Source organism: Odontomachus brunneus, unplaced genomic scaffold (assembly GCF_010583005.1).
Source record: "Odontomachus brunneus isolate Ranch 3 - 2012 unplaced genomic scaffold, Obru_v1 Obru_scaffold_072, whole genome shotgun sequence".
Classification (NCBI taxonomy): Eukaryota; Metazoa; Arthropoda; class Insecta; order Hymenoptera; family Formicidae; genus Odontomachus; species Odontomachus brunneus.
Window position 1 is genome coordinate 1,164,431 of NW_022639522.1, and position 27,033 is coordinate 1,191,463.

Genomic DNA, 27,033 nt, shown 5'->3' on the forward strand with positions numbered 1-27,033 from the left:
TTTACATAAAAATTATATATCTTATTAAATTACGAATTATATAAAAAAATTTTCGCTTATAGGGTTACAAAATCGAGTTCCGCGATCCTGCTGAAGACGTGCAATGGCGCGTGGCGAACGACTACCTCTTCAAGGACACCACATACGTGTGCTACAATCTGTTGAGCGGCCACGAGTACGAGTTTAGAATCCGCGCGAAGAACGCAGCTGGCTTCAGCAAGCCGAGCCCGCCGTCTTTGCCGTTCAAAATCAAGAGCAAGTTCAACGTGCCATCACCGCCTGGCACGCCGCAAGTCACCAAGGTCGGTAAGAACTACGTCGATCTCAGATGGGAGCCACCCGTGTCCGATGGCGGCAGCAGAATCACCGGCTATGTGATCGAGAAACGCGAGGTGGGCAGCGCGATGTGGGCCAAGTGCAACGAATACAACGTCGTGGACACCGAGTACACCGTCATGCATTTGATCGAGCGGGGCGATTACGAGTTCCGAGTCTTCGCGCTCAACGCGGCTGGTAGATCCGAGCCGAGCTCGTGCACCACCCCAGTGAAAATCTGCGAAGTCGAGGGAGGCATAAAGCCCGAGTTTATTAGGAATTTGCCCATCAGTCAAATTATACCACTCGGCAAGACCCTTGTCCTCGAATGTGAAGCCACGGGTAAACCCTTGCCAACCGCCAGGTTAGTCAAGATGATAGTCTAAATACCTTAAACAATTTTTCGGAATATTATAATATTATAACAAATATTTATTTTTAATTGATTTATTGATTTAAGTTTTATTGAGAAGAAGTTTTAATATATATGAACTTTAATACTTAATATGTATTAATATATCTTTAATATATCAAACATTGCCAGTTGCAATTTTCAAATGCTCTAATAACATTAGTGTTACTATTAATATTAACCCTTAACCGGTACGGTGCCTTTTTAGTCAAGCTATAGGTACAGTGGCGTCCAGCGAACCCCAAAAAATTATTGCCCTTTTTAACATGATAATAAAAGGTAGAAAGAAAAACGCTTTATAGTTCGAAAATAATATTTTACGAACATTATATTACAACTAGATATATATAATAACAGTCTCAGTTTTTCAGTAATCTAAAAAAAAAACGTTAACTGATTATAAAATAAACACAATGTGGACAGTGTTGAAATAAAATACACTGAAAGACAAATAATCGGAAAAAGAAAAAAAATTATGTTTTAATCTAAGTCCACAAATTATAGATTATATAAAAAATATAAACAATACAAATACAAACAAGTATTATTAAATTAAATAAAATATTAAAATCTTAGAGAGTTTTTAGATGCAATCGTTACAAATACTTGCACATTTGGTGCATACTGGTTCATTGCATCTAACATATACTTCTTTGAACTTCATATCTTTACTTCTAGAACATTTATTATATCTTACTCTGGATAGCAAAATAATTTTAGATCTTTCAGTTTCTTCAATTTTTAAAATAGGTGAAATTATTAAAATGGCTTATGAATATATTGAGTTGTAAGATGTCTCTTAAGTTCAGCTTCTACTAACTGAAAGGCAAGAGCTTTTACTCTTTTGCGTGAAGAATGAGTCATATTGAGCTGAAGATTAAGAAAATTATTTTCATAAAAGTAACGTTAACGGTACAGTGGGGTCACTGTGACCCCAAACGAAAAACAAATGCATATAATTTACAGCTATTTACAAATAACTCGACGATCTTTTCTTCTATCACACTGAAAACTGTTACTCGAAAGGTACTGAAGATATTAGCGCCATACAGTGGATAGTTTAGGAATTATCACGAAAATAAAATTAGTTGGGGTGCCTGGGACCCCATTCTACCGGTTACGGGTTAATATATTCAATATTAGTTAGAATATTAATTATTATTAATTAATATTACTTCTCCCCATTTACTGTATTTATTTCTTTAACTAGTAAAAGTAGTTTCAATATTACGAGATCATTTGTCCCTTTCGAACAGAATGATTATCATAACTCTCGTTATGTTCTATTTTCAGGTGGCTGAAGAACGGCCGGGAGATCACTCTCGGCGGTCGTTTCCGCGCAGAGGCTTTGAACGGTATCTATAGGCTGGTAATCTCCGAGGTGTGGGACGCAGATGACGGCGATTACAGCTGCCAGATCTCGAACCCGCTCGGCATCGCCACGACCACGTGCAGGCTGAAGATCGGCACGCCGCCACGTATTGAGCGCATGCCGGGTGATCTCTACTTACCGGAAGGCGACAATACGAAGATCAAGATCTACTATAGCGGCGACCAGCCGATGGAGGTGACCCTGAAGAAAGACGGCCGCCAGATCGTGGAGACCACGCACATCAAGTACACGGTCTTCGACGAGTACCTCATTATTTACATCAAAGACATCCAGAAAGACGACGCCGGCATTTACGACTTGTCCATCTCCAACGATAGCGGCAGCGTCAGTGCATCCTTCAACGTCTACATCACCGGACTGCCCGGTCCTCCGATCGGGCCTCTCGACGTGTCCGATATCGACAAGCATACCTGCACTCTATCCTGGCATCCACCCAAATACGACGGCGGCCTCAGAATCACCCATTACGTAGTGGAACGCCGCGACGTCAGTCATACGCATTGGATCATCGTATCGTCCTTCTGCAGGGACACCACCTTTGTCGTGCAAGGTCTCACCGAGGGTCAAGAGTATCTCTTCAGGGTAATGGCGGCTAACGATAACGGCATGGGCCCGCCACTAGAAGGTACTAATCCGATCAAGGCAAAGGCGCCCTTCGATCCACCAGGACCACCCGGTACACCCAAGGTCACTGAAGTCGGTGGCGATTTCGTCAATTTATCGTGGGAGAAACCAGAGACGGACGGCGGCGCCAAGATCCAGGGCTACTGGATAGACAAGAAGGAGGTTGGCAGTCAAGCTTGGCAACGTGTGAACGTCAGTATCTGCCTGCCGACGCAGATCAACGTCAGTAACCTCATCGAGGGCAGGCAGTACGAGTTTCGAGTGTTCGCTCAAAACATAGCTGGCCTCAGCCTGGAATCAAAAGCCTCAACCTCCGTGAAGATCGTCGACCCGCAGGCGGCAAAGGCTCCGGAAATTATCCAGCCCCTCAGCAAGGTTCGTATTTTCCCAACTTGCGTTTTTCAGAAATCCAGAGTTAGTTGAGAGAAGTTATTTTTTTAAAGTGACCTGTTTGTGTTATTTATTACCCATTGAGGAAAGTAACTCCTTATTTTTTTATGACCCGCTATTACTTATTTCATGTATATATTTTCTGTATGTTCAAAGTAACGATAAAAATAACGATTATATTTATTCTACAGTTAAATTACATTGTTACCGGCTAAAAAATGTAATTACGTTACTATTATTGACAAAAAAAGACGCCATTACCAAGTCGTTACTGAAAAAAAGTAACTTGTAACGGAAACTTTCTAATTCTGAGAAAATTTCGCTACGTATTTTCTCGCTACGTCGTTCAGACATTTGCATTGCGTTTTACTGGTCGAAATAACAAGATTAAATTGCCTCGCATTTGCCTCATCAACTCAGGTGAACTGCGTCCAAAACCACAATGCTCACTTCCACTGCAAGATCATCGGCACACCGAAACCAACCATCACCTGGTTCAAGGGAGCCCGCGAGATCGTCAGCGGTAGCCGCTATAACATCTACTCCGAAGGTGAAGCACACAACCTCATCATCCACGACGTATTTGGCGAGGACGCGGACGAGTACTTCTGCCGCGCGGCGAATAAGTGTGGTGTAAAGTCCACGAAGGGCGAACTCTTCATCAAGACACCTCCTAAACTAAATGTGCCGCCGCGATTCCGTGACACCGCCTTCTTCGACAAGGGCGTGAACGTCGTCATCAAGATCCCGTTCACCGGTTACCCCAAGCCGAAGATCACGTGGGTGCGCGAAGGCGAAGTGATCGAGTCTGGCGGTCATTACGCCGTCGAGGTGAAGGAACGGCACGCCGTGTTGACCATTCGCGATGGCAGCCGCATGGACTCCGGTCCGTATCGCATCACTGCCGAGAACGACCTCGGCCAGGACTCCGCCATCATCAAGATCCAGATCAGCGACCGTCCAGACCCACCAAGGTTCCCACAGGTGGACAACGTCGGCCACGACTCACTGGCGGTCAGCTGGAAGCCGCCGGTCTGGGACGGCGGCAGCAACATCACCAACTACGTGGTGGAGAAGCGCGAGCACCCGATGAGCACCTGGATCAGAGCCGGCAATACCAGATTCTGCACATTAGCGGTGACCGGTCTCAGCCCCGGACACCAGTACGACTTCAGGGTATGCGCTGAGAACGTGTACGGACGCTCGGATCCGAGCGAGGTAACGCCGCTGATCACCACGAAGGGTGTCATCAAGAGGGAGTTCAAGAAGAAGGAGTATGAGGTGGACGCGAGCGGCAAGAAGATTCGCGGGCGCAGCGACGAGAAGCCGCGCGACTACGATCAATTCGTGTTCGACGTCTACAGCAAGTATGTGCCGCAACCGGTGGAGATCAAGCACACGTCGGTGTACGACAAGTACGACATCCTCGAGGAGATTGGCACCGGCGCGTTTGGCGTGGTGCATCGTTGCCGTGAACGCACCACCGGCAACATCTTCGCCGCCAAGTTCATCCCGGTGTCTCACATAATGGAGAAGGAATTGATCCGCAAAGAGATCGACATCATGAATCAGCTGCACCATCCCAAGCTGATCAACCTACACGATGCCTTCGAAGACGACGATGAGATGGTACTGATCTTCGAGTTGTAAGTATCCACTTTTGGGCGTGACGCTCGTCCGCGTGTCGTCGTGTGAGACGAGACGGATTCGCGTTATCCTTGATCTCGATCATTTGTCTCATCAGCCTGTCCGGCGGCGAGCTGTTCGAGAGGATCACGGCCGAGGGCTACACCATGTCCGAGGCGGAGGTTATCAATTACATGAGGCAAATCTGCGAGGGCGTTAAGCATATGCATGAGAAGAACATCATCCATCTCGGTGAGACAACGTTAATCTTTTTTTTCATGGTGACTTCTTTGGTACAATGGAGTCATGGAGTCTGTTGAGAATCTTGTTTCTTGAGAAAAATATTATTTTATTAAGACAATAACAAGATATAAATAGATCGTGTAAACATGTTTTTATTCTTAATCATTTCATTCTTAATCAAAATTTTAATCATTCTATTAATGTATATTGCTGTATTAATATCTTGTTATTCAATCTATTACTAATTATTTTCCTATCAATTCTTCTATCAATGTTTCTATTAATCTTCAATACATTATTAATTATTAATTATTTTTATTAATTATTTATATTAATAATTGTCACCCAATTCATTGATAATTATAAATTAATTGTTCATTTTTATCTCAAAATATTGATTCCGAATTTTATATTTTAAGTCTTGAATCTAAATGTAATAAGAGCGGTGTTGTGTGGAAAAAGTGGCAAATGGAAATCTATTTTTTCTTCTGAACAATCAATTTATTGAAATATCAAATAAATATGATCTGAACATTTCTAGACATCAAGCCCGAGAATATTATGTGCCAAACTCGCAATAGTACAAACGTGAAACTGATCGACTTCGGTCTTGCCACGAAACTCGATCCGAACGAAGTAGTAAAGATCAGTACAGGCACTGCCGAGTTCGCTGCTCCTGAGATCGTCGAGCGTGAGCCCGTCGGCTTTTACACCGATATGTGGGCTTGCGGTGTATTAGCTTATGTCTTGTAAGTGGATCCAATCTTCTCGTACAGTTATAATAATTATATACATCCCTTCTATATTTCTATCGAGTTCTCACAATTATAACAATCGTAGACCGTCCAATTTACATTTTAAAGTTGTATTTTTGCAATTTCGAGAGAGAAATTTTCACTTGTCTTTGCAAATTAAATATTATGCGACTTATTTGACATTACACGTCATGTTGCACAAATAATTTAATTGCATAAATACCTTATCAATTATATCTTTCAATAATAAAATTCTATATATCTATTTTTATGTAAGAAAAGAAAAATTTGAATTGAGGAGAAAATAAGCGTATCGATTAAATATGAATCACTCACATAGATTGAGTGGTCTTTCACCGTTCGCTGGCGACAACGACATCGAGACCTTAAAGAACGTGAAGGCGTGCGACTGGGACTTCGACGAGGAGGCGTTCCGCGACGTTTCTGAGGAAGGCAAAGATTTCATCAGACGGCTACTCGTCAAGAATAAAGAGTACGTATTATCGTGAAATCTTCACTATCGTTCCCTTTATTGCTCTATTCACATTATTGTCATTCACATTATTCATGTACATTCTCGCTCTTCGCAGGAAGCGCATGACCGCTCACGAGTGCCTTCTTCATCCGTGGCTGACTGGTGACCATAGCAAATGGACCAACCCGATCGCCAACAGTCGTTACCTCAGCATCAGAGACAGATTACGTGCCAAATATGAGAATTGGGACAAGTATGTTCTTCCCATCGGCCGCCTAGCCGAGTACTCGTCGCTCAGGAAGCTCTTAATCGACAAATACAGAATCTACGACTCCTGCTTCGGTAAATAATTAATGTACAATGACAATCCGTGTGTTCATTTATTATTTTTTTCTTTGCCTTTATTGATAACGTCGAAACTGGAAGAAGGTGACTAATTAGAATTTTGTAGACAGGCGATTTGTGTTAATAATGGATATCTTTTTCCAGATCGCCGACAAGCAGCACCTAGATTCGTCATCAAGCCGCAAAGCGCGTTTGCCTATGAAGGACAAAGCGTGAAGTTCACTTGCCGTGTGATCGCAATTGCGGCGCCTACCCTGTCTTGGTCGCACAATAACCAGGAACTGCGGCAATCTGTCAAATTTATGAAACGGTATCACGGTGACGATTACACTTTCGTCATCAATAGGGTTAAGTTGGAAGACAGAGGAGAGTATATTATACGCGCAGAGAACCATTACGGCTATCGCGAAGAGGTCGTCTTCCTTAACGTGCAGCGTAAGTACTCTCTTCTTTCATATTATAGTTTTACAAATTTGTATAATTATATTTCTAAGTGCAATATAATTTATTATATTTAGAAATAATACATGTTGTTATCGCGCACTTCTTAATTTTTATCATATATAATTTAACATATTCCTTTGGATAATATTCTTTCAATAATTGTATAACTGTATCACACAATTTCATTTATATATTGGAAAATTTATCATAATTAATTATTCAATCATATTCAAAACATTGGTATTGCTTAACGTCGATCAAAATTTTCATTTTGATCTATATTGTATATTTGTATTTCAGCGCGTAAAGATACTTTATATCATAGATTTATATAATTTATTTGTTAATTTCAGCATTACCTAGAGAAATTCCGATATATAGGCCAGAACTGCAACCAATACGTAGACGAGAACCGCTTGGCTACAACGTGTGGCTAGAGATGATCGAATCAGCGCCGAGCTTCACTTTCCTGCTACGACCTCGTGTCATCCAGATCAGGCAGACCTGCAAACTGCTCTGCTGTCTGAGCGGTAACCCACCGCCTACTGTGAAATGGTACAAGGACAGGGAGGAATTGTCCAAGCATAATTATCCCATGAGCAACGCCGACGGCGTTGTCACGATGGAGATCGTCGACTGCAAGCCGGAAGATAGCGGCAAATATCGCTGTGTGGCTAGCAATAAGCATGGCAAGGACGAGACCAGCTGTGTAGTCATTGTAGAAGGTACGTTTCGATCCACAAAAATCAAACGAATAAATAGATGAAATATCTTGCATTAAAAGATAAAATATTACGAGATTATTACACACAATTACTACATTATACGACTTGACTTCAAATCTTAATACTGTCGATACAACAATAAATCATATAATCAAAAAAAAAAATCTATACATTAAAAAATAAATAAGATAAAGTCAACAGAAAGCGAATACTTTGCCAGATATTTCGTGTCTTATTTTAACATATCTTAATATAAAAATTAAATATTTCGTCAAATATCAACCCAGGTAGAACACAAAATCATTTTAATGTCGAGATGATATCATTTTAACATGATATTATTTAAGATGATATCATTTTAACATCATTGTCATGAAATTATTATGAAAATGGCATCGTTTGACATCAAAATGATATCACTTTTATATCATTTGATGTCATTTTGACTTTTATATGACTTTGTATTCTACTTGGGGATTTGTTTTATTGATTTTATTTTAATACTTCTATATTGTCACAGTTGAAACACAGATTCCACAATTTAGAAACTTGTGATCCACTTCTATTCTGAACTTTATGATTTGTTATACATACATATCGATAATATAATATCGTTGTACAATGTCTCTTGTATATAATCTATGTCGACTTTTGTTCACGAAGCAGACCTCAATGAGCGTTTGTTTATAGGCACTGGAGAAACGGCGGAGCAAGTAAAATTAGCGCACGACCTCCTACATTCCGGAGGTAGAGCTATTTCAGAGATTATTCCCTTTGTTATTCCTATCCTCACCCCCCATTATTATAATAGATGTCCATCATTCTCCCCATTATTGTAATAGATGTTCGTCAGTATCATATTTTGTGAGATTCTCTTTATGACATATGATGTTTTTAATAGATTATCTTTTATATCGTCCAAATTAAATAACTGAAACTTTGAATTTATTAAAGTACAACACTCTAGAGATAACAATCCCCCTTGAATTATCGTATAAATACTCATTTTCTTTACACTCTATGTACGTTGAACATTTAACGTTAAATTAACGCTTTCCCTATTCATTTTATAGACAGCTTCTCAGTTTTATCATTTCCTTTACCCTTATTTTACTTTTAGCAAAGCGCAAATTTTGTTACTTTTTTACATAGACTTTTTTTTATAGACTTCGCTTGTGTAGAAAGCCAATATTTACGTAAAAATAATGAATTATGTGTTCATCTTTCATGTCACTGTTTAATAAACCGTAATTTGTCTTTAAGATCGAAGGTTCATCGAGCAACCGCTGAAACCGGCACCACCACCGATCGTAACAATCCACAAGTCCAGCGGCTACAGCGGCTACAGTTCCACAACCAATCAGACTCAATCTTCTACATCTTCTTACAACGGCAAGCACTCCACCACCACCTCTTCGTATAAGGTATACATAAAAAAGAATATAATTTATATATATCATTTTTCTTTTAAAACAATCTCTCTTTCTTTATTTTATTTTATAAATTTTAGTCTTTCTTTTCTCATATATTACATAAGTATATTATCTTATGTAGAAATTCTTTTAAGAGAGAGAGAACATATAATTAAAACATATAATTATAACAATCTTATTTTGTTATATTTATTATGTTTATTTCCAAAAATCATGATTAATAAATATACGTTAGAAATATAAATATACTGTAATTGCTAATATTTTAATACAAAATTTCAGGATAGTTCCAGCGTCAAAATCAACGAATCTTCCGATAAACGAAGCATCAAGAAATATGGCTCGAAACTCGATGCCACCGGTAGCCCATCACGATCTAGAAGCGCCACCAAAGAACTTATCTGTAAGCTTATTATTTTAATATACTACGCTCCGAGTGACTAAAATAGTTTGCCTTCAATTTTACTGATCGATATAATAAATGTTAAAGGTCCCTCGGACGATTCGATGAGACCGCCACAGTTCACTCAGAAGCTGAAAAATCTTACGGTCAATGACGGCGAGCAGCTGGAGCTAACAGTGAAGGTCGACGGCGACCCGGAACCGCAAATTGCTTGGAATAAAGATGGCAAGGTACATATGCAATTTTCTTATGAATAATTAATATAAAGATAGATCCTCGTCGATGCTACTTGTCGATGCTACTTGTCGATGCAATCCAGTATAAATTAAATTAATGAATACGATAGTGTCACGACGACTAATAAATGCCAAAACTTGCAAAATATAAAACAGTATTGTATTGATTATATAAGAGAAAAGAAATGATAATTGCTTCGTAAGCAGCTAAGCTTCTTTATGCGTTCAATTCTATTTTGTTCTTTTGAAGATACTGAGCTCGTCAGAGATCATCGATCTCAAGTACAAAAACGGAGTGGCTACACTCACGATTAACGAAGTATTCCCCGAAGACGAAGGCGAGTATAAGTGTCTGGCGACCAACAGCATCGGCAGCGACACGACATCCTGCAAGCTGACCATTAAGCGTAAGAACATTCCAGATTTTATCAATATTTCCGTTTAAAAATATTTTATTCTAAAATGATTTAAGTCTAAGATGATTTAATTTCTTTCCTATAAATCCAATTTAATTTGATTTAATTTAATATCCTTAATATGTGTGTGAGTTGAGAGTTCTATTTATAATTAATTTCTTTTTAATTTTATGTTACTTTCATGACAAAGGACAAGTTTATTAGCAAAGGAATCGACAAATGTCGTTTTTCATGACTCAAACAGAAGGAAATCGCGATGGAATTCTTGTTCCGAACTCCAATGTGTTCTCTTTTCAGCCGTGGAGAACGCTTCCGCGAAGAAGAGGAGCGACGACAAATCGCCGAAGATCGTGGACCATCTGACCAGCATGTACGTGAAGGACGGCGAAGCAGTGACGCTCAGCTGCCGGATAATCGGCGCCAAGAAGTTCGACGTGGTGTGGCTACACAACAACAAGGAAATTAAGCCTAGCAAGGACTTCCAGTACACCAGCGAGGCTAATATTCACAAACTGGTCATCGCCGAGATATTCCCCGAGGATTCCGGCACTTACACGTGCGAAGCGTTCAACGATGCAGGAGAGAGCTACTCGTCGTGCACGTTAAGCGTACTCGGTAAGAAATCACATCGAACTATCCTGTATCATTGAAAAGGTCTAAAAAATTCTAAAAATGTATTATTATTACTAAAAAATTCTAAAAATTTGTTATTATTACTCAAGAAATAACGAGTTATTATAATTTCCATTACCAAGTTCTGAAATTCTCTTTTATCAAGTTTTGAAGATATTTTTTATCATTTGCTACTATCCAACTCGTTTGTACGTACTCTGCTTGTCTGCATGTACAATGATAAGGCAAAAGTAGTGATTATTTTCGATACTTTTAAAGTTATTGTGATTCAAATTCATTCAAATGATTAATGATAACACGTAAGGTGGGATTTGATTCTCAGAATTGCGAGTCGCTAATCGCGAAAATAGGATATAAACTCGAGAATAACTAATAGTGATTGTAGTATATGCGATATATTATATTAGTATATAATATTTGGCAAATACTGAAGAAGTGGATTTCTCTGTTTGCAGCTCCGAATGAGGAGCCGAAAAGCCCAGCGTTCGCGACATTCCCACAATCTGCAACAGTGAGCGAAAGCGAGTCGGTGACTTTCACATGCAAGACTGATACCGCGCCTCTGAAAGGTAAATGAAGTCTGCTACAAAAATCTACTGCAAAGATCAATTATCAATACGTCATAAACTCGTTACCGATTATGCCAACGCGTGACGATTAACTCATTATTATTTCAAAGTCACTTTTAACCCTTCGTGTAATAATCGCACAATGTATTATCTTATAAATTAATCTGATATATGTCACACATAAACATATACATACTTAAGCAGTAGCGTGTAAATTACGCGACAAATGCGCTAATTACGCGTGAATTTTCCAGTGACTTGGCTGAAGGACGGCAAGGCGATCCCCGAGACGAGCAGCAGATATCACTTCAGCTCGGACGGCAACACCTCCTTCGAGTTCGGCATCAAGACGTGCACGGCTAGCGACGTTGGCCAATATTCGGCGCGCGCGATCGCCCAGAAGGGCGAGACGAATTCGGCATTCGCTCTCAACGTCGTCAGCGCCGGCGAACTGTGAAACGAATCTTAGTACCGGATTATACATCGATTATGTATCGCAATATGACCGAATCGGGGTGTCTACTCTGATGTATTCTACGTAGAGAACACGCGGATCTACATCTAGACTCGCGAATCTTTCTCCAATCCAAGAAGCGCGCGCGAGACAACTTTTCTGAATGGTCGACACCCGATTATGTTCTCCAAAGGAAATGTACTCTCGACGTCTCTGACGCGGACATCCGACGTCGGTGTCGAATCACCTCCGATCGGTCGTTTTCACGCTTTCTACTGGCCTTCAGCTTCCGCGATATTTAACGAGAATATACATACGCAACTACACAATGCGCGTAAAAAGCGCATACGCACAAATGCAAACACACACACCATCGCGCGCGCACGCACGCACACACACCGAGAAATACGCGCACGCCATGCGAACGAATAATCGAATGTGAGTCGAAGATAAGAGACGGCTCATTATACAATTGCGATATTTTAGGATATATAACATTTTTGTGTAAAAATAAGGAGAACTGGAAGACTATCTTACTCTCTCGCCTATATTATATGTAAATTATTTTGGAACTGTATCTTCTTCCTGTGTGTGTTTGTCATGTCGCATGAACCGTACGGTCGAGACGCGCTTTTATTACGACAATGACGACAACGACAACAACGAAACTCTGAATTCGCGTCTCCAACAAGCATTAAATGTGGATAGCACACGCAACTTATTACGCTAAATATTCGGCTTTGCTGTATTACACGACTCGGCATACTTGAGTATATACATAAACACACTCACCCATTTACGACACATCGCGGTAGCGCCGGAATCAATCTGGCATCGACAAACCATCACGACCAAACGCGATTTTCCCGTTGAGACCGCCAGCATCCTCGAACATCCGTTTTTAACATCAAGCATCCAAAAATCTCATTGGGAGAATCCCTCGATGGCGTTAAGAACAACTACGTGATATTTACGTGGCATTGCCGCGATGTGCTCTCTTATTCCACGTTAATGGTACGCATCGTCGTGTTATACTTGTTTGAAGACTGCTTCCGTCAGAAAATTTACGATAAATAAAAAGTATGATTTAAAATGAGTCAAATTGTATTTGTTCTTTCATCATTATATCATACATAATGTCATACATATATAATACAGGTAGGACATACGAAGTTATACACAGAAATGCAACGTCTCTGAGATGTGTGGATCTATTGATAATTTCTTGGCAAAATGGCGGATGGTGCGTAATACTCCATTGCACGTCACCACTGCTCATTTATAGTGTGAAAAAAGATTGTTATAAACAATTATGACTTTACATAGAATATATAAATTAATTGGATTCATTATAAAAGTAAACTTTGAAAGAAGTTCGTCAAATAGAAACTGTTTAAATTTTATTTCTTCATATACTTGAGATATATATTTTTATAAGATATATGATATTCGATATTAAATATTTGCTATTAACAAATTCTCATTACTATTAAAAATTATATTACTCAAAGTCAAATTATATTACTCAAGTCAAATAAAATACAATTAAGTCGTCAATATTTTTTTTATCAAATATTGAATTTAATTACTCTATATATAAAATACATGTATAAAAATCACGCTAAAAATATATCCAGACGACATTATGACATCTTAAAGATATCTAAAAATTCTGAAAATGTTTTTATGATGTCTTTTTTGGTGTCTGACATCTTAAGTTTAGATTTAAGACATCTTTTAGACGTCTGGAATTATTCTTCTGCTATTGCAGATAGTAACAAAATGATCAATTACATGATGTCTTTATGCCAGATGTAAGAATTTGTAATAATGATGAAGATTGTTGTGTAATTGTGATTGTTTCTGATTTAGAATACAAATTAGCTGGATCCATTATGTGAAAAAGCTTTCCAGTTGTAGAAGAAAAAGAGAAAAGCGATTCAAATTTTATAGATTCCTCTATAGGGAATGTATGTATGTGAATATTATCATATGTGCCACCATAGCATGAGGAAAAGTTTTGACAGAACCACAAGTATATGTTATTACTATCCTTACGTTGCATGAAAAATGTATCTAAGCCGCAATAATTTTCATAACATCCCTGTTTGAACAGAGGTCCACACCATAAAGACCTCTTTTCACACGTGTAGTTAGTGTCATTTTTAAGACATTTCGTACAATCTGTCTCATATTTTATACATCTAATAACTATATTGTCTGACACATCTTTATCTGTGATATCTACAAACAAAAAATACGTCAAATCTACACTCGTTTATTCACATGTAAATGTCATGTAGTACATTAACTATAATATTACTCACCAATGAAACATGCAGTTTCATCTAGCCCCATCAATATTATTTCCTCAGATAAGGAATTATAAGGAGATGAGTTATTAAATAATTTAAAATATGTCCATGTATCCTCTTTGCTATAATATATAAGTACATGAAGCTGGATTACATATACAATTAATTTGTCATCACCAACACAATATTCGGGAATTTTAGTAAAGCCATCAGGTATACACGAACCCTTTGTCCAAATGCCTGTAAAATATGAGAAAAAGAAATAAGGATTAAAAAAAAGTATTAATAATAGATGTATTATAAAACATATTATGCTGAGGGAATATTTGCATTGTGTGTGACATGTTTAGTAGTATAAAAAATACTCACGTGAATGTACATTGTAAATGTTGACGCTATTCAACTGTTTCCGATATCGTCCTACACCACCAATAAGGTATAATTTGTTCTTAAAAAATACAGTAATCATATGCCTTCTTGGAACTGGCATGCTAAAAGTTTTATTTATTAGTTCCATAAATATATATACAATTGCACTACAATTGTATTTGTAACAGCTATTTGTCAGGATACTTACTGTGCTTCAACAGACCATTTCTTAGATATAAGAGAGTAACGCCAAATCTTCTCATTAAACTTTCCTCTGCCCAGGCCATATTCGCCACCACAGATATATAAATTATATCCTAAATGATCACTAAGTAAATATGATGCTCTAGATAGTTTCTAAGTAAAAAAGTAAAGCAAGTCTAAGTAAAACAATAAGTAAAAGTAAAAATAAGTAAATATGATGCCCTAGATAGTTTCTAAATAAGAAAGAAATATACATACTTCTGCCAATAAATTGCATTCCTACTAATGCTTGTGGTGCATCAGTGATTTTTTCAGGATATGTTAATGTAGAATGTTTGAAAAAATTTCTACCATCCCAACAGTAAAGGAAGATTTTGCTATCATGATTTTGAGGCTTCTCATAATCTATAATACAATTCAAAATTGTTGGTTTTTTGTTTATCAGAATTGATAGTGCAACAGGTAATTCTTCTATCTGCAAAGTATTTGAATATGTTATATATAACTGCTGTAAACTGTTATGTATAATCTGGTTTCAAAAGTAAAAAATGAAGTTATACATCATGTACTAATTTTAAGATATATTATTGTATATAGAAATAATACTTACTTTATTAGTCCTCACCCACATAAAAAATATACGGCGCATATATTCTTCTGTAGATGATATATTTTCATTGGTAATTAATTTCTGTAAATTGTTACTTTCTAGATGCACGAGTTTATCAACTGGCAACTTATCAAAACAATCTAAGCAGGCAGCAAAAGAAATATCCTGTAGCTTAGAAAGACCCAAGTCTATTGCCACAAGCCAAATATCAATTAAATACTCTGGTATCACCAGAATAGCTTCAATTATAATTGTTATTTCCTCTATTAGCTGATCCGTTGAAAACAAGACACTTAGATGTAACAACTTCAGAAGATCTTCATAAGAATTACGATTACAATATTTTTCTAAGGATGTTCTACATACAAAATCAAATTTCATACAAAAGTCTTCATCATGAATCCAACTGATGTAATCCTATACAAAAATTATCATTTTATTTTATATATTTTAATTATATAATTATAATTTATTATATTAATATTTAATATCATTTTTTAAAATAGATAAATTATTTCATAAAAAATAATACATAAACTTTATATCAAACAGAAAATAAATAAAAAAATAAATATTGAATAAGACAAGAAGGTGGGACATATTGTAGAAATAAGTAGTAATAAATAATAAAATATAGATTTCAAAGAAACTAACCTTTAATATAGAAATAGGAATGTCATAATTGATTACATGTTCCTGTTGCAGATGATCGATATAATTTTCTGAGAGAAGAGAAGCAAAGTATTGACTCTTACTGACCAACTGTTTCCTATTAACTAATAATCGTGAATCTTCCAATATTAGCGCCACGCAGAGATTCTTATTTTGATCTTCCATTTTAATATTATTTCTGTGTGATTATATTATATATCAGTATGACAACTAATATTTAAAATTTTTCTGCAACATTTGACAATTGACTCTAAACAGTTTAGAGTCTTCACCTCCAATTTGGCTCAAACTCAACAATATTGTGTATTTTCACATGTAGAAATAGAATATGAAAGTTAAAATCGTCGCACTGCTTCGCAAAATGAGATATTAATCGTTAAAGTTAACGCGTGTAACAGGTTATGAAACTTGTAGCGACGAAATGTAGCGACATCACATGCTTCGTGGCCATATCAGTGATGAATTTTTGCAAGATATGACTCGCGCATGCGTACAGAGCAAACGCTCGGAGTCCTCACTTACGTATATACTTTCGTCAAATCTAAGGTATCGTTAGGGCCCTGCGAGAAAAGAAATGTGAAGAAATTAGCAGGAGGGAGGAAAATTGCTTTGATAGGAATAGAGTGCAAGTAATATGAATGATAATAAATTTTAGATCGTTAACCACCTGTGGATCAGAGCAAGTTTGTTTCAATAAAGGGACCATGTGATCTACTATCTGAAAAGCATTACACTGGAGCGTAGCAAGAACTAGATTACCGCGCAGAGAGCTTTTTCATTATTATCATGTAGCACTAGCCAATCTTTAAAACTATTCACTTAGTACACGTTGACACTTGTTTATAATCATACACGGGAACAGTACAAGGGCCCCTTATAGCACCTACTACTACACTCTAGATACATTTCTGAACGCAGCTGATTTCTACCTGTGACGTTAGCTTACGCATGCGCACGAAGCTTTCTGGGACGGCGGCATCTTGCAAAAATTCATCACTGGGCCACATGCGCATGCAAAAGATCAAGAAATGCGCGAATTTGAAACATTGTCGAATACGAGAATCCAGAGAGCGAAGCCGTAAAAAAACAATATTACAATAAAAAAAGAAATATGTAAATCTTGCATATGTTAAGTATACAGCTATGCTTTTGAGTATGATTCATAATATGTTCTACCTTACGTAGGAGTTTTGCTAATCTTTTTAATATCCATTACTTTCACTTGTGTATGACTTGCCACACAGGGAAAGGGAATAAGCTCTCTAAATAAAAAATATATAAATAGAATTATTTTTAGTATATTATAGACTTATCTATTTAGTAAAGCGAAGATTTAATAGATATTTATTTACTATTGAAATTCAAGTGATGCAATCCAGTTATGCGCACATTTCCTACAGTATACGTAAGCCCTTGTCGACAACCTTGCTTTAAGACATAAGAAATTGATCAACCATGGTTGATTTTTAGAAGAATAATCGACTGTGGTTGGTCAATTTTTTACGGCTTATGACTTAAAGCAAGGTTGTAATAAGAGCAAACATAAACTATAGATAAATGCGCGTATATGCGTGAAACGGAAGGCAGGCTCCGTATAAATGCTTTTATATATCCATCATTACCTCAATTTCTCGTTGAAGAAAGTGGCGGTCCGTAGCGAAGATTTTGAAATTAATTTTAAGAAATAACGAGTCTATTTGAATCCCCGTTATTTCTGTAAATTCTAAAGTTTGTATTCTGTAGTTTTTTGAAAAGTCTCTTAGATATCATATGGCTCATAGTATTAGTGTGTGTGTGTGTGTGCGCGGTAATTGAAAAATCCCACCGTAAAATATCAAATTGATTGCGTATATACATTCAATTTAGAGTGTTGAATTCATGAACAAACATAGTAATATCACAAACACCTTACTATTTATTTTCACTTCACTTTGTTTACAGAGTGTCTATAACTTATGATCTCATCAGATGCAATTTGGAGTTTTAAATATCGCCTTGTATAGTGTGTAAAAATAATTTACATCGATTAGAGTAGTATCTCTCAGTGTTGAACGAAACGTATCGATTTATAAAAACGCACACATACTTCATTCTCTATAAAACACGCGCAGTAACAAAAATAACAATAATAATAATGATACTGATGATAATGATGATGATATGGTATTTTATGATGATGATAATAATGTAATTATATAACAGTGATAATACATATAATAAAATATTCGACAAACCCCAAAGTTATCGTGGAATCTATTTTATGATCACAAAATATATAGTCACACGAGAGATAAGTACTGCATTAGATGATACAAATGATATCATTGTACGATTGTTACACGCGATATCGTGTACACGTGTTACACATATATTTTGGAATACACATTCAAAGCAGCAGTGGTATTCTCTGTCCTCTGTTAGACGATATTTTAAGTTTGTTTCGATATCTTAAATCACATCTTAAGTCACTCATTATTCGCGATGTAGCAGCAGATCGATGCGATCTCAAAATAACTTTGGATAATAGGAAACTACGGTGTCCCATCAACATGCCACTATGACTATTCTTAAATGCGAATGTTTCTTTTTATCGATAAGTAAGACAAATATCGTTAACACGATACGAAAAATCGTTGCAATTAACGATATTAGAAATACATTATGACATATGTACAACGAAAACCATGAATTTGCGGAGAATTATAAGTTTAATCTCTACATAATATCATTTATTGTACGGCAATCAATAAACGGCAATTACTTTATTTTAATTGGACTTCTATTATTTACACGTTTTCTTCTAAGTTCTTTTGTACCCTCTGCCACTTTGCCACCATGGTCGACATCTCCTTATGCTTCTTGCTGATGCTGATTCTCGACTAAAATCACACGACGTCCAAATTTTGAACGATTTGCGTTTATCATTCAAGTTTATCAATAGCACTTTTTCCTGTTCTTACCAACGTCGTTTAAATTTTATAATCTATATTTAATTTTTATTTAAATAAAGTTTAAACTTATATTAAAGCTTAATATCGATAATAGTAGAAAAAGACACACATTTTGTGTGTGTGTGTGTGTGTGTGTATGTATGTGTGCCTCAAGAAATATCCAAGAAATATTTCATAAAGTATTTTATAACAATTTCAAAAGAAAAAGGAGATTAATAAACCAGAGAAGATTTTTACTCTAAGAAATGCTAAATTTAATTTAATTAAGTTAGAAATTAATTTTCTTAGTATTAATTTTTTTAATAAATAATTAAAACGCGTCTAATTTGTTGATATTAATATTTCATGCTCTTTTTATTTTCTAAAAGAAAGAGTGATATGAAAAGAGTTGATTGTGAAGAAATAGTTTTGTAGTAACACATATTGACAACACATATTACCTTCTTCTTTTTTTTCTCTTTCGTCATTGTGTCGCAAGGCACGGATTCAGGTTCTACTTCTGGCAGTTTCGCCTCCTCCGCAGCCGGTGCGGACACTTGTTCCATTACTATGGTATCTTGATGTTGCGCTGCCCGTTCCGTTTCCGTCCTCTCGATACGTGCAATGTCATTGTAAAAGGAATCGAGAGCGGATCCTAGAGATTCCTTCGCGGCCTTAACTGGTGGCTTGGCGATAATTTTGTTGTTCGAATAGATCGGTGTATATCCTAGCATGAATTGAATTGCACTCTGCCCACTGTGCTTGTTCGCAACTGCAATTGCAGCTGTCTGCTGATATACAGGGAGAGATACATTAATTCTGTATGTTTCTGTATATAAATATATATTAGTTACAAATCTATATCAAAAATCAAAGGATTGTCATAAAATAATGACTTTCCTCTACCATTCCTCATTTTCATGAAGAGAAAATTGTCTCTAAACTGCTCAAAGAATCTACCAGTAAAATTAAGATTACAAGTTCTGTAAAACATTTTGTATGTAAATTTTTTAATATTATTAAAATGAAAAATATTATACACACATTATACATGCACAAGTACGAAAATATAATTATAGCTACAATAGGAGGCATCAACTGATCAATATTTAATCACAAGAGCATTCTTACATTATGCAAATGCTGATGGAAAGCTGGATAGTGAACAAACGGCTCCTGCAGCAAGCCCGGTTGATGGCTTAAAATAGGTATCGTCGGGTCCGCTATCGAAGGAGCGTAAATCGCGTTACTTTGCTGGGACGTTGCGTTGTAGATGATTCCTTTCAGGGTTGCCGCTTCGTAAGACGTGTCTGGCAAGTCGACGCCAGGCGGTAGAGGCTCCATGTTCGCATGATTCGCAGGTATCGAAGTTTGTGGTGAGACAGCCGCTTGCGGATGCGCATAGGACAAGGATTCCAAGGTGGGATTCACTGACTGAGCCGTATCCACAGCCGTTATTCTCTCTGCGAACAGAATATCCTAATCTTATTATGATTCATTAATAATTATATTCATGATATAACATGTATTATTAACATGTATTATCCACGAATGTACAATAAGTGTGGACGGTAATTTACATTAAATAAAGTTCAACCGCAATTGTAAATTTCATTCCATGTAATAATTCCTTACCTTTCCCAAAACGTTTTCTCTTTACGTCCAAGGGTTTGTCGTCGGATTTTTCCTTTTTTCTCTTGTCCTTCTTCAGGTCTTCTTCAAATATCCTCGAAGGCGGCGGCGTACTCGGATTAGATATCTGTGATGAAGGTGGGACTTCCAACTCCGCGGGACGTCCCTCTGTTACATTCTCGTCATTCACCTTATTATCATCCATCTCCTCAGTCTGCTTCTCCTTCGGCTTCTTTGTTCCGGGAGATCCTAACGTGATGATAAAAAATTAGAAAGATTAATTAAAGTTTCGTTCGTAAATTGATAACGTCTTGGCAGATAAGAAATACATGCAGGCATACCTGTGACTGATAACTCTTCCGATTCTGGTGGCGGAGGAGTCGTGCATAATTCCATCTCCTCAGTGCCACCGGCAATACCGGTGTCGGGATAAGTCCACTGTGACGTTCCAGTGGATGTATTATGATAAAAATATCGTTTATGTGACCTAGAAAAATCCCCCGCCAAAAGGCAGTACATGAGATCACTGACAACATTTTTGCAAGTAATTTTTCTATGTTACATCCATATACACGCTTAAGTAATGTTTCCGTGACGAAACATTCGTTCACGCGATATCGTCCGTCACCAGATTTTTTTGACAATATAAAAAATTATAGAACATAATCTAATATAACACTCCTACCTGCAATGTCGTGTCTCGTATTGCCCGACGTAGGCCTTTCAGTTACAGGAGATGGGAGATAATTGTGTAATTATGAGAGTGCGTTCTCTCGTGGGATAAACGTTAATGTGAGATTACAGCAAAGAAGTGAAGGGAAAGTGAGGAATCGTGACTGAATGCGAGGGCAATAATGATGAAAATTAAGTCCTGATAATATCTGGTTTATTTGTGATATCTGTGTATATAGTCCCAGAGAATACCAGATATTAATAAAGTATAATAGACAGGGTAGTACTTACATCGTTAAGTTCATCGTATGTCATCGAATAAAGTAACGAATAGGTAATGTCAAATCAATTTTTCGTGCGCTTTAATGTGCGGAAAATAATTTGAAATTTCTCTCTTTATTTTTTGTTTTATTGAAAAAGTGAGATTCGGCACACAGATAATGTATACCTAATGATAATATGTACTTTTGGAACTTATAATATTCTTTTATTACCCGGTAAATAGTATCGAATTCATATTTTAACATATAAAAAAATTATCTCAATAAATTCGTTTGTGATGTTTCCAATAATTATATCACTATAGAAATTTCAACAGCGATAAAACACTTTTCAATTCAATACTTTCGTTGTTGCTCTAGAAGCAGTTCTTCGAAATTTTTTTTACGTCTTATACACGCTATTATGATTAAAACGCGAATAATTAATGAAATCTTGATGCGCGATCAAGAAATATTGGAGTTATTGTCACTTCTCTCTTGTGGTATCTTCTTATCTTCGTTTCAGAAATTTTACATCAGCTTCGCACTTTTCTTATAACTGTCCATAAACACAAACAAATTCTCAATCTGAGTAACTCGTGCTTGTTACTCGATTATTGCAGTAGCGTTTATATTAGATAACAGATTGCAGTATCACTCGGCACGTGTAATTCATCACAAAATCACAAGGTCAATGACTTTTTAGATTCTACATAAGAAAGAAACAACCACTCGATTTAACACTAAGAAAATGAATCACTCTTTACAAGAGATTGTGATTCTTACAGGCGACTGCACCATCACTTAGGCTAAACTGCTCTGTATGAAATAATAAAAATATATCAGCCGCATCATTGTAGATTTTAGAAAAAAAGGAGAAACGTATCTACATATATTAAAATTATATTTATACGTAATGCGACAATTGACTGTTTATCATAAATATTACTGAAATAGTAATTACTGATTTACTCAGTTTAAGTGCAATTTTTAAAAAGAATATGTAATCGTACAGAGACAACAAATTTACAAATATTACATACTTGAATGTACACAAACACACATAAATTAAGTTATAAAAAATTAAAAACTTTTTGGAGGTGCTCTACAGATTGACAAGTATTAAAATGTTTAAGATATCTTTGAAAGTTGTGTACCTACACCTTAGAAAGAGAGAGAAAGAAAGAAAAAGAGAGAGATAGAAAAAGATCCGTTAATTAACTAATTCGTATTTTATATAGATTTTCACTCTACATATGAAGCAAATTTTTTTGATGATGGGTGAGATTATGTAGTAGTACATGACAATTGCATATATGACTTCTCGTATAAATAAGTAAATACATATATTTATTTATTTATACGAGAGCTATAAGTGTATATATATACAAACATTTGTATACAAGTATGTGTGTATATATATATATATATATATATATATATATATATATATATATATACACTTTCTCTATAAATTAATGATACATATAAAGCCATTGAACATTTATGTCGTATTTGAAACCTATATTTACATAGAAAAGTAATAATGTAAACTGCGAATGGAATACTGTACCTATCCCATTGGCATAGCCAACCAGCTGGTGCTGCATCTTGCTCTAGTCTTTCCAATTCATGATTTGTGCTAGTCAGCCACTTTTGAAAGTAATTTTCCTCTAAGCTACCTGCGCTCCATGCAGTAGATAATGTCTGTAACATAACAGTAAAATACAATTAATTTATATCATAATTTATACATATTAGACATTTAATAGTCATATTCCAAACCAACTTTCACATCCAACAATAAATAATATAAAGACATACATTTATAATAATGAACAATATTTATAATAATAAATAAAATAGCTTAATAATTACTTCCTATGATTATCTTCGTACGATGAACGAATACTAACTTGTAACTGAATTTGCATTGTTTGAACAGCAGAGACGCTCTCCCTTCCTTCGGAAAGAAACTTTAATTTCTCTGTTATAATCTGCGATAAATCATTCATTTCATCGTTGGTTCGTTCTTCGACCGGATTGGACGCTGTTTTGTGTTCCACAGGTACTTCCGAGTCGCATGATTCCTCCTTAGAACTGAGTTTTTCTTCAGGCTTGACACTAATGCATTGCTCCGTTTGTTCACGTGTTTCTTCGCACTCCTTTGGGCCTTCTATACACGACTGACTATGCATTTCCGCATCACCGTCGTCATTACGTGAAGTAGTTCCATTATTTGTAAGATCATTATTATTATCTTGAATCGCGTTATCGTGATAAATGTTATTTTGTTTGATCTTGTTAGATGTAACTGAAATTTTAGGAGCTATTAATTATCTCTAAATGCAAAGCACAAAGCATTAGAAGTTGTTAACAAAGATGATTTAAAATAATACGATATTGTAATTATTAAAAAAATTATTTTAATAAATCTCAATGATCTCTGGCGAATTAAAAACAGATGAAAACAATCGATATAATACCATCAAATGCTATTCGTTTCTTCCGTTGGAAAGCCTTCCCGCATATTTGCATGTCTTCGAGAAATATATTAGTCTTAGATTTGTCCTCGTCTATCTTCAATTCCTTCTCCTCTGTTTTTTCATGATCGCTCTTTGTTTCCCGAGCATCTATATTGCCGTTGTTACTTTGATCGGAAACTTGCACATTGCTAGAACTTTTTGTGAAAGCAGTATCCTTCAACGCGTTGGTCGTGCTTACATAATTGTCATCCTGAGCGATTGGAAACAAAGGTTTTATCTCCTGTTTAGGTTTCATTTCCTCCTCTACATCTGAATCATCTCCATAACCAGGCACTAAGGATACGTTAATATCTAATTTTGGAACCGCGTTAAACTTATTAATATCCTTTCTACTTTTATTCTCCATAGACAATTCCTTCTCTGTTTGAAGTGTACTATTATTGCTATCAGACTCGGTTATCCTGCTCTCGTCAGACAGTTCGGGTAGATCCGTAGAATTTGATATGTTAACTGCCTTTGTCGAATCAGGTTTGTAGGGACGAGACAAATTTCTGGTAGTCGATTGCATTCCCGTGGGACAAAATGTAGGTCCTATCTCGTTATTCTTTGGGTACAGTGCAGAATTTGAATTTCCTGATTCAGACAGCAGTATCGATGCCTTCTTCTCATCCGAGGAATTATTATCATCCTCTGAATCACTTCCATCGCTACCAAACGATGTTATCATTTCTATCCGCCTGCAAAAAAAAAAAGTATATTTTTTAATTATGAAGAAAAAATTACTCTTTATTAATACTTTATTTTAATTGTATTATACCCATCGTCAGAATCGTCATCCTTCGCAGGGGATTCGTTTCTTGTCTCTACTTTGTTTTCCAAAGTACATTTTTTGGTTGTCTCTTTGTGAATAAATCTGTTCCGATTCCTTGCTACTACTTCCTGTGGTATCATCCCCTCTGGTATATTTGCTTGCGACTGCCGATCTGTAATGATCATTCATCAATAATACCCCATATTATTAAGCAAATACACACATAAGCAAAATTTAAAAATTAAAAAATTTATAACTTACATGCAATAGATGAAAAGTCCACCCAATGGGGACTTTGAACCGAAGGTTTTATTGTAGATTCCATCTCGGATTGTTTCTTTATCAACCGTAACTCTTCTGGCATGTCCCATGTTACCTCATCAGTTTCGATATGCCAATAATAAGGATAACCACTAGATTTGTCATAACATTCTTGCCATACTAAAATCATTATGTAAATATTTTTGAATATTTTTTTAGTGATATTCATAAATGTAATATTCATAAATGTAATATTCATAAATGTATCCTGTAAAATTTATTTATTACAAATTTTCCTTACATGTTTGTTGGCTTATATGATGTGTAGATTGTGGATTTGTCTTAACTGCTAAGGTTGGATCTTTAGCAACATTACAGGTGGGTCGTTCTGGAGCAATAAGTTGAATTTCCTACAAAATATATATAAAATTAAATTTATATGTATAGAATACATGTCGCTATATATAAAATAAAATATTTGCAATATAATAACAGATTAGTAATAGATCTAATTAAAATGTTATAACAAATTTAGAACTATCTATACTTGTATTAAATTTTGTCAACAGAACTAACTGACATAAATCAATAAGAATTAATAACAGAAAAAAAGTAAAAAAAAATATATATATATATATATATATATATATATATATATATATATATATATATATATATATATATATATATATATAAAAGACCTGTTCAGTTCCTATCATTAATTTACTATTATATTTTAGTGACAAATCCTGTTGTATTTTTACTAAGCTGCTAAAAATATTTATTGCAGATGCTACAGAAAATTTTTTTCTGCAGATTTGGTTATCTAGAACTTACCTTAAAGAAATCATTGACTTGATCGTCCAATTTTTGTACATCTTTCTTGGAATCTTCTGTATCACTGTCAGAATTGTACTGACATAACAAGTTGGCCAATGGATTCTCAGCTTCATTTTGTGCAGGTTGTACATTATTTGCTGGCTTGTGCCTACCTATAACCATGTTATTTACAAATATATACATGCAATATGTACAAGTTATATAATATATATTAACTATGTTTTATATTAATGTTAATTTATTTCTAATGTAAAGTTAACACCACCAATGATAATTGTAGTAATCGTAGCTAGTAAATTTATATCAAAATTAAAAAGATTGATGGATACTTACCTTGCATGTGTTCAATGTGATAAGTACTTTGTGGCTTATCGATGGTCAATACCGGCCTTCTCTGACGTCTCTTCATAATAAAAAATACAAGAACAATCGCTAAATGTAACAAAAAGAACTGAAACCAATTCGCAGCGCGGAATACGCTTTTTGAGTTTCACTTCAACTTTTGCTCACGTACATTTCGACCTGCAAATATACATTATGATACAACATCTTCACATACATGTGTCATTTACGTAGCCTAATTAGCAACAATGTTTCTCCGTGTTGCGGAAAACCAGTTACTATGAAAGACTCGTAGATTCACTCATCACAACCTAACTTAACCTAGAATATCTCGTCCATCTTGAGCAAGTATAGGCTGCGTTCCGAAATTCACTGTCAGTACTGAAAATCTATAGTTCATGTCACATATACTATAGAATTTCAGTACTGACAGTGAATTTCGGAACGCAGCCATAGGGGTGCGTTCAGATTCCTCATTCAGGTGCACTCTATTACTAGAAACACTACAGTATATGTTACATAAACTATAGCACTTCTAGTAATAGAATATACCCGGGTGGAGAATCTGAACGCAGCCTAGGGTGTTTACGTGTAACAATCGGATTAATCGCAATGATGTAAATTGTCTAGAGAGAAAGTTCCCTAGGCTAATCGGATTACCAAATCGTATCCGTGAGGGACGGATCGGATTAGCGGATGCAGAGAAACATTGCGTATATACTTCCACATATCATAAAG

At 35.9% G+C, this 27,033-nt stretch overlaps 3 protein-coding genes across 32 annotated transcripts in view; 1 reads left to right on the top strand and 2 right to left on the bottom strand.

The window, feature by feature from the left end:
• The window catches only part of LOC116846989 (twitchin), a 105,189-nt gene extending 92,202 nt beyond the window's left edge, over nucleotides 1–12,987 (top strand). For 23 of the 24 annotated variants that reach the window (XM_032821495.1, XM_032821496.1, XM_032821497.1 and 20 more), the window contains 17 exons: nucleotides 63–679; nucleotides 2,021–3,119; nucleotides 3,555–4,780; nucleotides 4,879–5,012; nucleotides 5,545–5,752; nucleotides 6,099–6,251; nucleotides 6,349–6,575; nucleotides 6,723–7,013; nucleotides 7,376–7,747; nucleotides 8,438–8,494; nucleotides 9,011–9,171; nucleotides 9,463–9,583; nucleotides 9,671–9,813; nucleotides 10,070–10,226; nucleotides 10,533–10,850; nucleotides 11,324–11,437; nucleotides 11,692–11,894. In XM_032821495.1, the coding sequence (XP_032677386.1) occupies nucleotides 63–679; nucleotides 2,021–3,119; nucleotides 3,555–4,780; nucleotides 4,879–5,012; nucleotides 5,545–5,752; nucleotides 6,099–6,251; nucleotides 6,349–6,575; nucleotides 6,723–7,013; nucleotides 7,376–7,747; nucleotides 8,438–8,494; nucleotides 9,011–9,171; nucleotides 9,463–9,583; nucleotides 9,671–9,813; nucleotides 10,070–10,226; nucleotides 10,533–10,850; nucleotides 11,324–11,437; nucleotides 11,692–11,894 (5,601 nt within the window). Of the gene's footprint in view, nucleotides 1–62; nucleotides 680–2,020; nucleotides 3,120–3,554; nucleotides 4,781–4,878; nucleotides 5,013–5,544; nucleotides 5,753–6,098; nucleotides 6,252–6,348; nucleotides 6,576–6,722; nucleotides 7,014–7,375; nucleotides 7,748–8,437; nucleotides 8,495–9,010; nucleotides 9,172–9,462; nucleotides 9,584–9,670; nucleotides 9,814–10,069; nucleotides 10,227–10,532; nucleotides 10,851–11,323; nucleotides 11,438–11,691 lie in introns of all 24 variants that reach the window. The other variant, XM_032821494.1, reaches the window with a different exon arrangement.
• Nucleotides 12,978–16,528, bottom strand: LOC116846992. The gene is made up of 7 exons (XM_032821519.1): nucleotides 16,044–16,528; nucleotides 15,390–15,806; nucleotides 15,038–15,254; nucleotides 14,784–14,892; nucleotides 14,576–14,697; nucleotides 14,219–14,446; nucleotides 12,978–14,135 (listed from the first exon to the last, which is right to left on the bottom strand). The coding sequence occupies exons 1-7, from the start codon at nucleotides 16,224–16,226 to the stop codon at nucleotides 13,678–13,680; spliced, it is 1,734 nt and encodes a 577-aa protein (XP_032677410.1). The 5' UTR covers nucleotides 16,227–16,528; the 3' UTR covers nucleotides 12,978–13,677.
• Nucleotides 16,529–17,953: 1,425 nt separating this feature from the next.
• LOC116846976 (formin-binding protein 4-like) overlaps nucleotides 17,954–27,033 on the bottom strand; it is a 10,094-nt gene continuing 1,014 nt past the window's right edge. For 3 of the 7 annotated variants that reach the window (XM_032821464.1, XM_032821465.1, XM_032821463.1), the window contains 11 exons: nucleotides 25,415–25,523; nucleotides 25,114–25,293; nucleotides 24,859–25,024; nucleotides 24,042–24,778; nucleotides 23,472–23,869; nucleotides 23,129–23,262; nucleotides 20,965–21,110; nucleotides 20,627–20,872; nucleotides 20,123–20,454; nucleotides 19,453–19,782; nucleotides 17,954–18,940 (listed from right to left, as the gene is read on the bottom strand). In XM_032821464.1, the coding sequence (XP_032677355.1) occupies nucleotides 18,848–18,940; nucleotides 19,453–19,782; nucleotides 20,123–20,454; nucleotides 20,627–20,872; nucleotides 20,965–21,110; nucleotides 23,129–23,262; nucleotides 23,472–23,869; nucleotides 24,042–24,778; nucleotides 24,859–25,024; nucleotides 25,114–25,293; nucleotides 25,415–25,523 (2,871 nt within the window). In that variant the 3' untranslated portion in view covers nucleotides 17,954–18,847. Of the gene's footprint in view, nucleotides 18,941–19,452; nucleotides 19,783–20,122; nucleotides 20,455–20,626; nucleotides 20,873–20,964; nucleotides 21,111–23,128; nucleotides 23,263–23,471; nucleotides 23,870–24,041; nucleotides 24,779–24,858; nucleotides 25,025–25,113; nucleotides 25,294–25,414; nucleotides 25,524–25,950; nucleotides 26,106–26,286; nucleotides 26,658–27,033 lie in introns of those variants that run through there. The other 4 variants (XM_032821461.1, XM_032821462.1, XM_032821467.1 and 1 more) reach the window with 4 other exon arrangements.